General features: G+C 48.3%; 1 protein-coding gene across 1 annotated transcript in view; it reads right to left on the bottom strand.

The window, feature by feature from the left end:
• LOC119390015 (pituitary homeobox 3) overlaps positions 1-17,380 on the bottom strand; it is a 175,263-nt gene that overhangs the window by 84,925 nt on the left and 72,958 nt on the right. The window contains exons 3-4 of the mRNA XM_037657519.2: positions 13,093-13,116; positions 2,109-2,389 (exon numbers count right to left, since the gene is read on the bottom strand). Coding sequence (XP_037513447.1) covers positions 2,109-2,389; positions 13,093-13,116 — 305 coding nt within the window. The remainder of the gene's footprint in view (positions 1-2,108; positions 2,390-13,092; positions 13,117-17,380) is intronic.

Below are 17,380 nucleotides of genomic sequence, written 5' to 3'. Positions count from 1 at the left end.
ACATCGAAAGACAGAATGGTTTCTTAACGTTTCGGCCGTGGGACCCGCCTTCGTTGATTCTGACGAAAACCGGTCCCACGGCGGGAACGTTAAGAAACCATTCCGCTTTTCGGCATGTGTCTTCTTTTTTATTCATATTATTCACCGGCGTCCACGAAGTTATTCCTTATATATATGTGTGTGTGTGTGTGTAATAATAAAAAGTCACAGATTCGCCGCAACGGCGAAGCAATGAATGCGATAGCAACAAATTGGAATATAACGCGAAGAACGGAAAGCAGCTCGAAATCGCCAGCGCGTCGCTCGAGCCCAAAGGACGCACGAAAAGAACGCACACAGACGAGCGCGAACTACCATGCGTCACTTGAAGCGCACTGCTCAAACATAGCAGGACGCACAAAATGAACGCACAGGTACACACAGGACGAGCGCGAACTAAATGTCGGAGTTGTTACTTATTTCTGTTTGAACAGCGCGCTCCTTTCGAAAACGCGGCCGCTGCAGCGAGCGAAGTATCCTTCGTACGCTCTGTGACTTCAGCGCGGACATCGAGGGGAAAGCACAAGACATACAACCCCCCGCCCGCCCCCCTTCTTTCCTTGAGATAAGGGCACGAAGGCGACCACGCCCTGTAGGGCGCAGAGCATCGGCTTGCGCAGGAGCGGGGCGACGACCTGCAAAGCGCGCCCAGCGCCCAACGCCCAGCGCGCATATCGCGTCATCTCGCTGGTAATGAAGGAACGCTTATAAGCGCCAGCCGTCTCTGAGACTGGCCAGCGGTAAAGGGTGTGTATATAACGGTCGCCGTTAGCTACCTTGAGGATCTGCGTTTTGTGGCTTAGTGGTTACCGCCACGCGCTTGGGAGCGAGAGGTCCCTGGTTCGATTCCGCGCCTCGGAAGCAATTTTCTAAAATATTTTTCTTTGGGGCTTATATATAAAAATACATACTTATACATATACGGTGCATGACGGCGGCGGCGACGGGGACGGACAAAAACCAGCCGAGACTACCATATAAATGCTATCGCAATAAAAATAATATCTGGGGTTTAACGTCCCAAAACCAGGATATGATTATGAGAGACGCCGTAGTGGAGGGCTCTGGAAATTTCGACCGCCTGGGGTTCGTTAACGTGCACCTAAATCGAAGTACACTGGCCTGAAACATTTTCGCCTCCATCGAAAATGCCGCGGCCGGGATTCGATCCCGCGACCTTCGGGCCATAACCACCGTGGCGGGGCGCGCGTGTGGGTCCAGGGAAGAACCCTGCGCGACAGACAACAATTCAATCCAAACTGACGTTTCACTCTGCCTTAAACGCCGGTGTTACGCCGTCACCTTGCTAAAGCCATCTTAATCGAGTGACGTCGATCGGAGAAAGTTAGCAGTTGCTTGAAGCTCGGAGCTACACTTTAGTTTTGAACTGGCTCAGCTCTCTTCGAAGCTGGTCCCCCTTGCAAGTGTAAACATTCTCACACTTTCATTCAGAAAGAAATAGAGGCAGACACAAGCAAAGTGTGCGCATGTTTAAACGTGCAAGTATGAGTCAACTTTGGGCCAGTCGTCTGCTCCTTTAAACTGAAAGCCCAAAGGATTGAAAGTGGTCTCATGCTGCAACTTCATAATGGAAGCACGTCACAACATTGTCACTTGTCCCAGCGTCCACTAAAAACGCGCCTATTGACCAAGACAAGGGACGCAACAACATGATTCTAAAGGATGAAACGATTGGCAGTTACTTCTTGTGGGATCATTTTGAGGCCCGAGAGACAAAGCGCGTCGTTTACAGCATGTATTAGCACTGATGTGACTGTGTCCAGGGACAATGACCACAGGAAAGAATGTGCTTATTTTGCCAAATACGGATAGACGAGCACTCAGGCAGTTAATCACGGTGCAGAAGCGGTTCGCTCAGCGTCTTGAAAAGGCAATGGTATGTTGTATAGCAAACCGTGCGGTCAACAAGAGCAAAGACAAATAAGTGCTTTGGAAACCTTCTTGCAGTCTGCGCGAACATTCGGTCTCTACATACGTGCGCCTCAGTGTGTATCCGCGGTGTGCCTTTGCATTGAGCAATCCTGCCATTGCAGCGAAGCATCACTCACCCGGACCCTGGCCTCGGTGAGGTTTGTCCACATGGCGATCTCCTCGCGCGTGGACATGTCCGGGTAGCGGTTCCTCGCGAAGGTCGCTTCCAGCTCCTGCAGCTGCTGCGACGTGAAGTGCGTGCGCTGGCGCCGCTGCCGCTTCTTCTTCTTGGGGTCATCGTCGGCCTCCGAGGAGACTGCCCCGCCTCCTCCGCCGGCACCGTTGTGGCCCCCGCCGCCGTCGACGCCGTTGCTGCCGGCAGCCTTGTCCGGCAGCACGGTGGACGTCGATATCGAATCTGCATATGAGACGCGCCGCCACTGAGTGACGAGACCGGAGAACATTACAGTCCTATAGAACTTACAAGGGCTACCATGCTCCAGAATGTGATCATCTCCATTGAAAACGAGCTCCGCAATAAACTCAACGGATGCAAAATGAATGCAAGTGAAAATGAGGCGATCACGTGCTTCTCACAAAGGCCCCAGGGCGGGAAGTGAGCGGGTGCAACATCACAACTCCCGGATCGTCATTGCCGTAAAAATAAAAATGCGGGAAGTTTTCACTAAGTCGCGCAATCCTTGGCACAGTGAAGCACGGTCCCGTCGCCGCTCACTGGGCAACCTATTTCTCTACACTTCTCTGTAGAGCAGGGCGGCCTTCTTTGTTTCTCTTTCTTTTTCTGTCTACGTTTTTTCTGTCTTTTCTTGTGTCTGTTTATTTCGATTCCTTTCTCTGCCTTTCTTTCTACTTCTTTCTTTTTCGATCTTTCTATTTTTTCTCTTTCTATCTTTCTTTCTCTTTCTTTCCTGTCTTTGTCTCATTCTATCTTTATTTCACGCTTGCTTCCTCTTTCTTTCTATATTTTTCTCTCTCTCGCTATTTCTTTCTTTTTCTTTCTTTTTCTTTCTTTGATTCTCTCTTTTTCTCTCTTTCTTTCTCTTCCTGTATTTTTCTCTTTCTCATTCTTTATATGCTATGCATTACTCTCTCCCCTCCTCCTTGCCCTCACTTCTCTTTTCTACCCCCTTGCTATACGATACTATACAAGGCTATGCTATGTTCTGTCAGCGTGCCTGGATAGCCGAGTGGTTAAGACGCTCGCCTTCGGATCGTGGGTACGCGGGATCAGATCCCACCGCCTCATGAGGAATTTTTTTTTCGCCAAGATTTTTCACTTTCTTTATATCTTTCTCTCTGTCTCTCTTCGCCCTCACATCTCTCCTTCGCTTTGTGCTTCCCCCTTGCTATACGCCGGGCAAATCGGCGCACGTGTTCTCGGGGGCGAGAAAGAAGAGGACGAAGAGAGTGCGTGCCGGTTCATGGTGATAATTTTGGGTCACGACACATTACGCCGGGCTAGAACAGCCTCGCTGTTCAAAACATGCGTAGCCATAACCCTGCACATTAAAAAATTACATGAAAGATCCGACTGAGCAAAGGTATAGCCCTTTAGATGACTAGATGCTTTCCACGCCTTGTCCGACAGATTAGTTGTCCACCACCGATCTTAAATGCAACTTGACACCTAGCTCCACGGGTACCCTTGCTTCCCTCACGTTCTCGGTTGGAATGCGGTGAGGAAACGCCCTGGCAGCTGGGGTCTCTATTATCGCAGTGCTGCGTTTTGTCGCAACAGTGAGTTGCCGGAGTGTCTGTCTGCACTTGCGCTGTAAGTACTGTGAAGGTCTCTTGTTTAGTTGTGACATTCTGTGAGCGTTAATCCTGCGTCGTTATAGTGTTTCGATGCTTTCCTGAGTAGTCGCAGTGCAGTATTCATTTTTCGCGTTCGACTGTCCCGGGTGGTCTCGTCCCAACGTTGCAGCTGTGGGTGTATATGAAAAGAAAAAAAAAAGTGTTTGCAATACGTGTCAACATATACTGAGTAAAACACTTTCAGACGGTCAAAGAGAAAGAAAGGAGAGAAAGATCCCACTCGTGCTCTCCTGCTGCAGGACATGGGGGCATCCCAGCCACATTGGTCTCGGTTTCCCGGCCCACTAAACAAACTGATCGCTGTTCTTCTGTCGTGGCACGCCAAGGTCCGCGGCGGCAGCCGGGAAGCATCGACACCCTTCTGCCCTCTTTTCCAAACTAGCGCGGCACTGCGAGGCGCCAAAGCGAGCAAAGCAGCCTCCCATAAACGAACAGCGATGGTTATTGGCTGGCCAGAAGAAGCGGCGCGGGCAATCGTCAATCTGTTAGCTCTATTTCCCCATAGGTCCAGTTGTCCCCATCAGTTCCTAATGGAACTTTATGGTGCGGGCTTAAGGCGAAGGCGCCACGCAGCGGCGGCCTTCCTCGCGAGTGCCACGCTGCCGATGCCTCTGCCCTTCTTCCCGTTTTTGGTGGTCTTTCCCAGTGCGCGGGCCGCGCGCCGGCATTTGGTGAGCGCTGGCCCAAGTATTGATGGCCGGGCCTTCGTCTTTCCCTGGTTCCAGCTTTCCTCCCCCTCCGACCGTCTTCTCGGACTTCCCCAAACTCTCCATTTCATTTCGTTTTATTTCCTCTTTTTTTATTTCTTGCCTATTTCTCTCGTTCGATGCATGGCAGCCGCTTTGGCTCAGTCGCGTCCGTGTTGGCTTCGTGCGCTCTCATTTCTTTTTCTTTTCGTTGCTAAGCGATCCTTATTACCAGATCGCTATATAGAACGTCCTGGGCGAGACAGCTCAGAGACAGATGCGCGCTTTGGCGACATGACCTGAATGACGACTGCAAGCAAACGCTTCTTCTTTAAGGTGGCAAGCTCATCCATAATGAGTGGCTTTTGGAACGTCTGCAAAATCGGATTGTTCGAGAACCATGCGGTGATTAAAAACCGCAGTGCATGCAGAAGATTCCGCTACTTTCGACTCTAAATAAAGTAGCATATGGAAGATTTGAGTGAATATATTGGAACGCTTAAACCGAGCCGATAAGAAGCAGTTGGCGAATCTTTATCCACTTCATCAATGACGTGGTGTCAATAACTAATGTTTTATGTTCCATTTTGGATGCTGCCGTGACGTAACTGCCAGTTGCCGTGCACGTGATTCCCATAAAATGTTGCAAACGGGCAGCGCTCCTGATCATTACCGATCGACAATGGACATGAAGGCAGCTCTAAAGCAGCTCTCTCTACTCATGCTGCAGCAGAAATGCAAGGGCCGCTTTTACCTTTGCACTGATGGCTCGACAGATGCTGGTGCTTTTGCACGTCCTCCGATTACTGTCCTCTCTCCCCCCTCCCAAACACAAAAAAACGAAACCACTTAGTTCAGAACATCTCGTCGTCTGCCGTCTAGCTTTCTGAACTTCGCAGCGCACTTGGTATGATTCAAGGATAACCTGTACTAATATAAAGTGCATTCACAGATTCCAAAGCAGCCGTGCATTGTATGTCATTGGCCCTACGTCGTTGTCCTCAAGACCAACTAGTGCTAAAAAAAGTCACAGTTTCACCGCAAGGGCGAAGCAATGAATGCGATAGCAACAAATTGCAGTGCTATACTGAGGCTGGCAGCTATCTGTTTTGTATCCGATCTCGCGTAACCACAAAACGGTGGTGTAAGAGAATACGGCCGCTCCATGGAGAGATGCCCTCCGCATAGTCACTTCGCGTTGAGGGTGCAGCACGTAGAAGGGTATACGAGCCGCCCGCTGTGATGGCTGTCGAGATAGCGCGCGCGCCAGCGATCGCGACCTCGCCCTTTGATTCAAAGGTCAAAGTTGCTGCCCGCGCGACAACGCCCCCCCCCCCCCCCCCCTTTGAGCGAATGCACCCTCCGAGCGACGGCGGGTGCACGCGTCTTTCCATGCTCGTTAAAGGGCGTGGCGTTTCCTGTCTGCTTCGACGGCAGGCCTCCCGAGTGGGGTGATGTTATTCCATGCACCCTCCGAGCGACGGAAATGGGCCGGCTCGTTTGATCTCTGCTTCGGCCGCGTTCGTCGCCCCGCTCAAGCGCTTTTACCAGCGGTAAAACATACGATGCTTGGGGGGATCTTATTAATTTGTACTTCGTACGGGAGGGACATGACGGCGACGGCAAAAACCCGTCGAAACTGTCTATATAATTGCTGTCGCAATAATAAGGTAATTGTATCATCAACTCATAGACGATTAGGACACAGTTCAGTGACTCTCAGGCCACTGCGGCATCATCGGCAACGGACATGTCGATAACGCCGCCATGTTTGCGCTTAAAATGGTGTACAGGGACCCATTAAAACAGGGGTCTCAATCTCACCCCGGAGCTAGCGGGCCACAGTGACGAAATTTTGTCCCGCGAGGGCCAGGAGTGTGAAGAAGGTGGTAGCGGCGGGCGTGATCAAAATGGCAGATGTGATATGGGAAGGCCCTTCCCATATTGCATATATTGGTCATTAAGGAGATTTTAGAAACCTATCGTTACCGATCACCTGAAATTGAGATGTCAGTTCATCGAGGTTTTGTTCCACGGTTATGTTTCAACACGTGGTGAACACATGGGTTAAGGTCACCATGTGGCCGCAACCCATGCTGTGGGTTCTTTATCCCAAATATATGGGGCGAAGACAGTCACGCCCGAGCCGGGCCGGGCCAGCAGCAAGATGCCCGCTGGCTGCGTGTTTGAGACCCCTGCATTAGAATAACAGAGAGCTGAGCTAGTTGGTAAGTATTCATTCAGACAGAGCGTGCACACACGGACACAAGAAAGAAGTCAAGAAAAAAGGCGTTTGTGGTGTCCTAACTTCTTTCTTGTGTCCGTGTTTGCACTCCCTGTCTTTTTAGAATTTTACAGGCACATTTTCCAGCCGCATCGGAATGGCTTAAAATGCTGCCAAGGTCCATTGCCGCTACACGTCTTCTTTCGCTGTTCTCGATACGGCTCCCAGAGATCTCTGAACAGTGTTAGGACGCATTGATGACGAGACGCTTTCCGAGCAATCAATATTAGAATGCTGGAACGCACCGATTTCACAATAGAAAGCGACAAACACGCTGCTCAAGTTTCAGCCAGCCTCATTCGCGCGTTTTATTTTTACAGTGTGTGTGTGTGTGTGTTCATGTTCTTTTTATACCCTCTCTCCTTATCTCCCCTTTTCTTTTTACCAAATTCTGTCTCGTATTACTGCTCTCCCACTGCAGGGTAGTAAAGTGAATATTCATCTTCTAGTCCCTACCTTCTGCATATGATTTGCCTCTACCCGGCTTTCAAAATCCCGTCCATGTGATCGACGGTCAGTATGACGTATGTTTATGCCATGCTGTATGGATTTAGTGTACTCGAATAAGACCTGAAAGAACCATTGACCTCCATCAAACCTGTTGCACTCTTCCATTGAACGGGGAGCAGATCGCGCAAACAGAATTTAAAAAGCTATAGTTTCAAAAGCAATTGTTTGAGTTGGTTCTGTTAAGGTTACGCGCAGGACGCGTATAGTCAAGTTTATTCGAGAGCTCACGCAAGCACCAGCGATAACGCTGGAAGGTTCGACGACTAATGTATAAAAGACATGTTCCACCGATGATCAGCTTACTCGACGGCCGACGACTGTTCTTGCCGCTATCAGTGCACATCGTGAATTGCTTGCACTTGACTTTTCATTTTAGCGGGATTGAATCCCGGCCGCGGCGGCTGCATTTTCGATGGAGGCGAAAATGTTTGACGCCTGTGTACTTAGATTTAGGTGCAAGAACCCCAGGTGGTCGAAATTTCCGGAGTCCTCCACTACGGCGTCTCTCATAATCATATCGTGGTTTCGGGACGTTAAAACCCAGATATTATTATTATTTATTGATTTTTCATTTGCTGGGCACAAGTTCGCCCAAATAAAGAGTTCCGTACATCCCAGTCTTGTTGCAGCCTTCTTCACCGTCACAACCACTGGCAATATTTAAGCTGCGCAATACAGAGCAAAAGTTTCGTGTGTCACTAATTTTACTTTTGTTGATCAATTTCGACCGCTCCGCTAATTTTATTTTTTCTCTCGATGCAGCTACTTCCGTCTGTTGTCGTTTCTTTATTAAGTCTTTAATGGTTTCAGAGAGCTTGCTTACTTCTTATCCTGGAGCTGTGCTTCCAATTTCAAGGGCTGGTTCATAAATTTTTTTTATTTACGTTTTCGTTCATACCCTCAATGTCCTGATTTACCTCTTGTTCTAAAGCACTATAATTGTTCACAAGAGCAATCCAAAATTCCTCTGTTTTGACACTGATTACATCTCAGTGGCCTGTTTGTAATTATTAAAGGGACACTGAAGAGAAACAATGAATTGGTTTAGATTGATAAAGTGTGTTCGGAGAACTCTTGTGTAGTTCATTTCACCACCATAGGTTTATTATTAGAGGAGAAAACCAAGTTAAAAGTTTCACTTTTAAATTTCGCGCCGAACTTTGTAATTCGTGACGTAAAAGACTTCAAAGAGCATTTATCGTATTTTGGCGCCACTGGCTCGACGAACTTTCCACAAACTCGTTATGCCAAGTCTCTGGCCCCCTCAAAGGACAATGTACTTCGATTTAACCGATTAGGAACTACGTAGGCCCAGGCAGGCGCCGTCAAAAATATGTGACGTCACGGCAAATGGTGCGGGAATTCCAAGGTAGCGTCGCCACCTGTATTTTCTTTTTTGCGCGTTTTCTCGCTTATTTAGCGTCTTCGCGCAGAAAGCGTGGTGTTTTTGGTATCGTGGAAGACTACTTTACTAATGCGAGAAAAATCGTTTTGCTCTTTAGTGTCCCTTTAATTTGGTTTTTGATCTCTTTAGGTTGAGTGCGCTCTGTGATCACTGCGTCTTGCCTTGCTTACTGTGTTTTATGTCCTGCATCATGCCTGGGTCCTTGCGCGCAATGAAATCTGTTTCGTTGTGTCCGTTGTTTCTCTTTTAGGGTCTTTCCTCGTCGATTTCCTATTTATACGCTTATTAAAGAAGGTGCTCACTACGCGGAGTCGCTTTCATTTTGCGAACTCCACTAGCATCTCTGCCGCATTATTCCCGTTACCATAGTTACCGATTGTTTCTTCCCCTTTCTGTTCCACTTTCGCATTAAACTTGCCCATGACAATATAGGCTACTGGGTTCGTCCCTTTCGCATTTCTCATTCCACAGCCCCATAGCATTGTTCTACTTTCCCGTCATTACAGCTCACCAAGGAGGCGTACTCTTGCTTTCTGTTTATATTAAATACATCATGGTACCCTGTCCTTGATGCTGTGGAATTCTTCAATGTTGCCCCAATATCTTTGTGGACTGAAAACCCCGCGCCATGCTCTCGCGTCTTTAGGAGTAACAGAGTGCATGCTCATTAGTGAGCACTCTGTGTGCATCTCCGGTCTGTTAACCTCACTAAGACCAATGGTATGCTAAACGCCTTCTAACTGCACTGGCCTATCTTCACTAGAGATGGTCTTTCACGTTGCCAGGTTCGGTTTTACGCAAGCGCATGATTTACATATGCAAAAAAATGCAGTAGAAATTGGCTGCTGCCTTAAAGGGGCCCTGCGACACCTTCTGAACATGCTCAGAAAACGTTGTCGATCGGTGTAGTCGAGGCTCTTGAGAACATTTGTGTCAAGCATTATAGCACGGCACGCGGGAGGGAGCTTACAATTAAGTTTCAAAGTCAACTAGAAATCGCTCGCTCTTATCTCCACAAATGATGTCATACACTCTGTTTCAGCTGCGTCATAAACTCTCGGACAAGGCCATTGGGCCATTGGCTGATTTGAGCACAGTAAGCTAAATAGTTACGGCGGCCACCGTGGGTGCCGTCACACACCGCACCGCACTCCATAGTGATACATTTACACACTATATGTAATAAAACCAGCTTTCTGCCCCCCCTCCCCCTATCCTTGTGTAGCTTTCAGCGCGCTCGCTGGGACGAAATGAGGGAGAAAGCGCTTAAGGCGTTCGACAATCCCTTCAATTCCCCTCGTCCCTGACGACTTCTCGCTACAAAAATTTTGAGGCAGTCGATTCGTGAGGCAATAAGCTCGCTTAGTGAGGTCGTTCGATCGTTACTTGAAAAGTTGCTGCAGGGCCCCGTTAACAATTATTGTTGGGGTTTTGCGTGTCGAAATCACGATATTATCACGAGGTGCGAGTGTCAATTATCGCTTTCAATCTGAACAGTATAACCGCGACTCGACGACATCCCTTCAGCGTTGTGCGATCACGCCAAGCTTCGTAATGCGCTAGCTTCCACAATAGAAATTATTGAGAAAACCACCGGCGTTGTGAAAAAATACAGGCATATCCCTCACAGTGTAGGAATCGATTTCATGCGATGCAGTCAGCCAGTAGCTGCCTACTCCAGGGGCGTAGCCAGAAATTTTTTTCGGGGGGGGGGGGGGTTCAACCATACTTTATGTATGTTCGTGCGTGCGTTTGTATGTGTGCCTGTATATATACGCAAGCAAAACTGAAAAATTTCGGGGGGGGGGGTTGAACCCCCCAACCCCCCCCCCCCCTTCGCTACGCCCCTGGCCTACTCGTATATGCCGCATTTTTTGGCTTTGAACCTTGTCTTAGGATATGGACCGACGTCGTTGTGTAAATTCAGTAGTTGTGTGCATATCGTGGGATTACCGGGCATGTCGACTACACTGCCGTGCAAAGGGTAGCTCACTGTCCTTTGTAACGTCGGCACACACGTTGGAGCCCAGACGTCACTTTCACAGTGGAACCGAATTGTTAGTCGCAATCGTTAGCGTATTCCTGTGTGGACGAGGGACACTATATATATATATATATTACAGCTTGCCGAGCCATAGGCGTACATATGTGTGGTTTATTACAATGTTATAAAGCGGATAACCAATACTACCGTCACATTTGACGTTTGACATGCACGAGCACAGCAACTGATGTTAGGCAACCGTGGATCCAATAAATTTATTTACAGCATGTACAACGTGGTGGCGAAGGGTGGTTGCAGCACGTCTTTAAGCATTTATCTGTTATATAAAATCGATAAGAAACCTCTTGTTTAAAGGGCCCATAAGCTCCGAGTTCAAAGACGATCGAGCAGTTTTCTCCTCACCACTCGTTTGTTCACGTGGTCACTGGCAGCACTAAGCGTCGAGCCTATCAGGATCTCGCGATTTTCGGCTACACGTTGTCATCTACGCTTGCGCTGTCGAAAATGCACAAAACAAAGTTAATCAGCTGATCGTGCACGATAGTCATGGAAGACAAGGCAGAACTGCAGCGTGCGAATGCATGACAAAGCAGGGTAGAAGACAATTCAGAATCGATATCCCACGTATACGGACCAATCGAGAGCTTAGTTCCGCACGACGTCCCGTGAACAGACTGCTGATATCACGATGCCTCGAAAATACGGGAAACGCAAGGAGAAAATAACGCGCTCGTTGTTCTTTGTGTTTGCAGAGGTTGTTTAGTGGCACCGCCCCAAAGTGTCCTACGAAGTTTGTAATATCTGTTACTTGGTTTATATAAACTGTGAATGACGTGTGGCGTATACGAGACTACCATGGGCTGTGCTATGCGGGTATGCGCCACACGTGATGACGCGCGGAACAGGTGTGTCACGTTATTCATGTCGTGACCTGAGGAATCGTGTTCGTCATACACACGTGCCTTCCTCTGGCAATTTCGGTATATACCAAGCTAAGGAGACGACCGCCAGAGCGCCCAGACGTAGGCGGATAGGTAGATAGACAGGCAAATAGAAACGGTCAAAGTGGCTTTACCCAACGCGTTTCAAACGTGCCGAAGAGCCTGAATGCGGTTACTGACTTGCACGCAGGACATTCTTAAAAGTGTTCTATTCACCTGATGAAGCATGTGCTTTTGACGTAATAACTATAGCATCGGGCCCAAAGTTCAAATCCCGCGTCAGAACGCCTTTGTTTGTGCTTACCTGGTGTACACACGCTCGGCGCTGTGCGTGTGCGTGCATGCGCGCGTGGGATCTCACCAGCCAGATACATCGTTCCTCTGAAACCTGTCGCGCTGAGGAAATGCTATTGGAATCTAAAGACTGCCGCGGTGGTGATCTTAAGGAGCAGGCACCCGGCGTTCGAATATCTTGTTGGTAGCTTGCACGTGACGTCATGGACGCACAACATGGCTCCAACATTGCTGCTTAGATGACGTCAAGGTAGTGTGATCACGCGGCGATGCTTCAGCTGCAAAGTTATTGGGCCTCTGTGCAGCGAAGGAACCGCCAACGTGATGTCACAAAGTTCGCGTCCCACCATGTTGCTGCTCCCACGTGGCTGTTTCAGTGGCATCAGTGCAAGCCGCCTATATGTCGCGCTTCATTTTGAGATATTCACATTTCACTATTATTTTTCGATAGGATGAACGTTTTCCATATGGAACGTGAACCCTGATTCACAGTCAGGTTTTATCATTAATTCCAATTTATCTTTTCTCCCACTCCCCGTACCAGGCACTGAATTAAGATATGACTGAATTGCAAGTTACAGCTGCAGCGATTACTTCAACGTTAGAAGAAACCGTAGGTTTAATCTTAAACCGCGCCCATGCAACGAGAGAATTCAGTGTGAGGTGCCTTAAAGGATGGTGACAAATTTTTTTTTCTTCGTTTAATAGTACGCGACGCAAGTACAGCGCCTTAATAATTTAATGACGAATTACATTTTGTTGTTTAAAGCGATGAAAGGCAATAGCTGGGTGCATCTCTGTGGCTGTGTTGTGCGGAAATAATGCAAGATCACAAGAAGAAAGGATCAAGTTGAATTCTAAATATAGGACGCACCTAGATGTAAGTACACGCTGGCGTTATTGCGCTTCGACCATATCGAAATGCCGTCGCTCCGTGGCCAAGAATGGCCAAGAAGCTACTCAACGGTGCAGCCGCTAATCACCACGGCTGGTTAAGCGCTACGTCCTTCCTTCTTGTGGTCTTACATTCTTTCGGTTGTGACTCATATTTGGAATCAATTGCGTGGGCCGTCCGTAGAAGTGACGTTCAGTTAAGCACCCTAACGCTTGATCACGAATATGTCTACAACATAGGTAGCAGCGAGGATATCAATACTCACATGGGCTTTTCCGGTCGTATGCGTCTGAAATAAGAGAAAGAAACACCAATGTTAAAATCCTTTAAGCAAGCATATATTTATTTTTGTTTATGTGATTAAGCAACAACGAGGATGGCAAAGGAACCATTACTTTAAACTCGAATGGAAATATAAACAATGGGCTATAATCGACGCTGCGAAGGTGGCTCGCCAGCAAAGCTGTGCTATCACTTCAACCGATGCGTAGCACGGAACGATTGAGCCACATGACTCTGCGTGGCCTTGCCGGTCACGATACAAGGGAAATGAATTGCCTCCCCGAATATATGCGCCATTTGGGACATTGATACAGTCTGCGTGTTCCTGGTTTTAGGATGAACGGCCGATTTCTGTGGATGAACGGCTGATTGTTGGTAACGTCAACAGTTCTTCTGTGATGCCTGTGATTTCTGTGGAGATCACGTAACGCGAGCCACGGATGGCTCGCGTGAGCGAGCTAGTACAATTCGCGATGTCCTTTCAAATGCATTTCTTGCATGACTGGCGGCAGCCTTTCCAGTGCACAACGAACTAGTAGGCAGCGCGGGGCCACTTCTTGATTTCGTATTTTAATGTCACTGACAAGAACGGTGTGCTGTTTGATACGTTATTGGGCGTGTTTGCTTGGTGCAGTGTCGTTTGGTGTAACTACTTCGAAAGGCGCTTACACTAATTTATATTTTAAAAAATCACTTCTAGTGCACCGCTTCCGGCACATTTAGGTTATATATGTAACGCATTGAGCATTCTTATGTAAATATGTTATGGTCCTATACTATTAATGTAATAACGAACTTGCAGTGATGGTGCCGACTAGAACATTGAATTTTTTTATCAGCCATGGACACTGAGATGGACGTTGCGCTGGTTATCGGACGCCACGATAGCGGCACATCACGTGATCTCGCGTTAGGGAGAAGGCCCGTTGCCGTCTCTGCATGCCTCCGCGCATGTCTAGCAAGCGCCACACCGCGTATTTAAATGTTAGAGGAATGTTCTTCTTCAAAAATGTTCGATAGCGCCACCTCAAGAAATTAATACTGCAATGTGCGGCACTTCGTCGATCATTTTATTTGCGGGATTTTTCATGTCTATGTCATGCTTTCGCTTCATTCACGCAGGGCTCTAGAGTAGCGTAGAATGAGCGGTGATGGCTGCATATTAGAGGTGTGTGAATAGTGGTGTTTAGAACCGAATCGAATACGAATCGAATGACACCGAATCGAAAACGTATTTTTGTCGAATACCATTCGAATAGTTTTCGAATAGTAAGGCAACCATATTCAAAGCAATCCTGGAATAGTAAGGTAACCATTTTCAACACAGCTCTAGAATTCTGCAACATTTTATTTTGAGCAAGCATTCCCAACCTTTAACAAGGAGACATTACTGCCACAAAAGTCGCATAGGATGAACACGTCTTGCGCATAATGTCCTACAGTAAGCCATGAAAAAGGTTTTTTTTTCACTTGCGAACGTGCCTATAACATATTTCTCCTGCAAGAATGCTGTGCCGCGAGCGTACGTGCACCACTTAGTGTGTGGTAGCGTTAGCCGCAGGAAATATGATACCTCCATGTCCTAACAAGGCTGGACCGTATACGAACCATAGTGGCTCGTGTCTTGTGTAATTTTAAAACTGTTCGCTCGGAAAGGTGATCGCCTGCAGAATATGAACCATAGAATGTAGCATCCGAGCTGCGTGTCAGATCATGTGCTTTTGTTTTGTATGTTATTGAACTGCTCGCCGTGAAGGTGACCCACAGCAGACTCTGAACCGTGGGACGTTGCATCCGAGCTACGTGTTAGACCGTGTGCCTACGTGACTGGTGTTTTGTGTGTGAGTTAATTGTTCACCCGTGAAGGTCACCGAAAGTGAAGTGTGAACCACGGCACCAACCAGTGCGTACGTGCTCGAAACTACACTGGAAGTGAAGACCCAGAGGTGCGTATAAAAGCGGCCCTAAACTTCGACAGTCTGCTTCGCTCCGAAGAAGAGATCCACGCTGGGCAACTCCCGGGACACACCACCACCAGTCATCGTGGAGCCGCCGCCGACCCATCTCGACAGCTTCGAGGGTCACTCATGAACGGCGCCGGTGTTGAAGGACTCTGCCGCGCCCGGTTACGCATGTCAATCGCTTGAACTTAGTGGACTGCGGACTCTAATTATTGGTTAAGCTCTCGCCGTTTGGTCCTCCATCCGACATTGCTCATTGCCTCTACATATTTGAAATTTCATGCATGCTGCCCCTATTCGCAGTAATTGTGGAATGTATAACTAGTTCACCTTTGTTTTGAAGTTCACTGTTCTGTCCATTGGAACTATCTTTATCTTTGTTTAAACATATTATTAAAGCTTTTTGTTCATGGTTTGGAAAAGGCCCTTGACTCCTTCATACCGGCGATTGGTGCAAGCCACTAACCAGAGGCACACCTCCACGCCACATCTGGGGAGGAGCTTTTGCTTCTGCCCCGAGTCGTGGCAATTACAATTATTTTTAACCGACCAGAATATCGCAATTGTGTAAACTGAGGTAAGATCATGTGCAACAGCAACCAGGGGATTCGCGAAATTAAATGCGAAGCATTTCTTAGCGAACCTCAGGAACCTTGGCCGTTTCGTATCTATCTTACTATGTAGCCGCCTACGTCTGAGCGCTCTCCTGGTCGTGTCCATAACTTGTAATATACCAAAATTGGCATAGTAGGGGATCAATGCATGACAAACACGATTCACTGGTCACTACATGAATAACGCAAAACGCCTGCCGCGTACGTCATGAAACCCTTTCCATCAGTCGCGTGTGGCACATACCCGCATACCCCAATTCATGTTATGCGGGTATGTGCCACAGGTGATTCAGTCTCAATCAACACAGTAACCGCGAACATACACATTGAAAGGCGAGGCAAGTGAGGGAGCTCAAGGCAGAACTCCCCTGGAAGACGCTCGAGTGCCATCCACTCGTCCGCCAGAACAACGCAGTGCTCTATTCATTTCTTATGAGGCTGGGCGATGGTCTCATGCTGACCGAGTATGAGATTAACGCGAAGAAGCTGCCGCTAAGTGCCCTGACGGCATACGGCTATACTACAGCAATGCGGACGTCGACCGCTATAACGCACGTTCCCTCGAGGCTGCGGACAACGTCTTATGTCATCCCGCATACGATAACACAACTGGCTATAAGAACGAGCAGGATGAACGCAAGCGACATGGGTGGCCTGCCGGCTTCAATTTCCTTGAGCATCGGCAGGCCGTACATGATCACGGCCAACATCGACGTAAGCAACGGCCTCGTTAATGGAAACATGGACACCTTGTGGTACATCGAGCGTGACAAGCAAGGCAACCTCATGCGACTGTAGCTTGAATTCCCAAGTTCTAACGTCCAACGTCCATGGTACCTAGTCAGGACGAAACACATCACTACCGCACACCCCCTCAATAGAATTTAAATGGGTGCCCGTGGTAATGCGAACCACCACAACCACGATATACGTCAGAAAAATATCTCGTGTAGCAGGACACAGTTTCCCTTTGGTCAAGCAGACGCCATAACTATATATAAGTCACGAAGGGTCACATATGCCCATGTAGTCTACGGATACGATAAGCGCCAACCTCTGAAGCACGTCTACGTAGCACTTTCCAGAACTATCAGCCTCGACGGCCTATACGTCACCAACGCAAAAGATGACTTCAGGTTCCGACATGTCGCCGGCTCTATCGACAGACAGTCTGCCGACGACAAGACCGGGCTAGCAAACAGGCCTTATACACATTGACTTGGACCGGGCTACCACCTTCGTTCGATACCACACCCACATCAATCACCCTAGGCTCGCCGCTCTCAACGTACAGTATGTGCACGCGCACGTGCACGACCACGAAAAACACGCTCCGCTCACAGAAACTGCCATGTTAGTACTTTCTGAAACCTGGAGCTATGAGCCCACTGTGTCGTCCACAGCAAGCCGATTCATTGCTGGTGCGGAGGCGGGGGCACATATATGAACGCGACGATGCGCGACTTCAGCGTAGGCCGCATCTCACTTCGCCGGCCGCCAGACACAGAACACGCCCAGACAAACACCGGAATCGGCGAGGTCTGCGTTGCGCACATCAATTACAATAAAAAAGACATTCCGCTCACCGCCATCTACCTGAGAACTCTCAAGAACACCATCCACACATGCACACGGGTTCGCGAAACGTGTGTGCGTTCTCTATCATAACGGTCAAGTATAAGCACTACATATGAGC

The sequence above is a fragment of the Rhipicephalus sanguineus genome, chromosome 1 (assembly GCF_013339695.2).
Source record: "Rhipicephalus sanguineus isolate Rsan-2018 chromosome 1, BIME_Rsan_1.4, whole genome shotgun sequence".
NCBI classification, from domain to species: Eukaryota; Metazoa; Arthropoda; class Arachnida; order Ixodida; family Ixodidae; genus Rhipicephalus; species Rhipicephalus sanguineus.
This window is presented reverse-complemented; position numbering and strand designations above follow the sequence as displayed.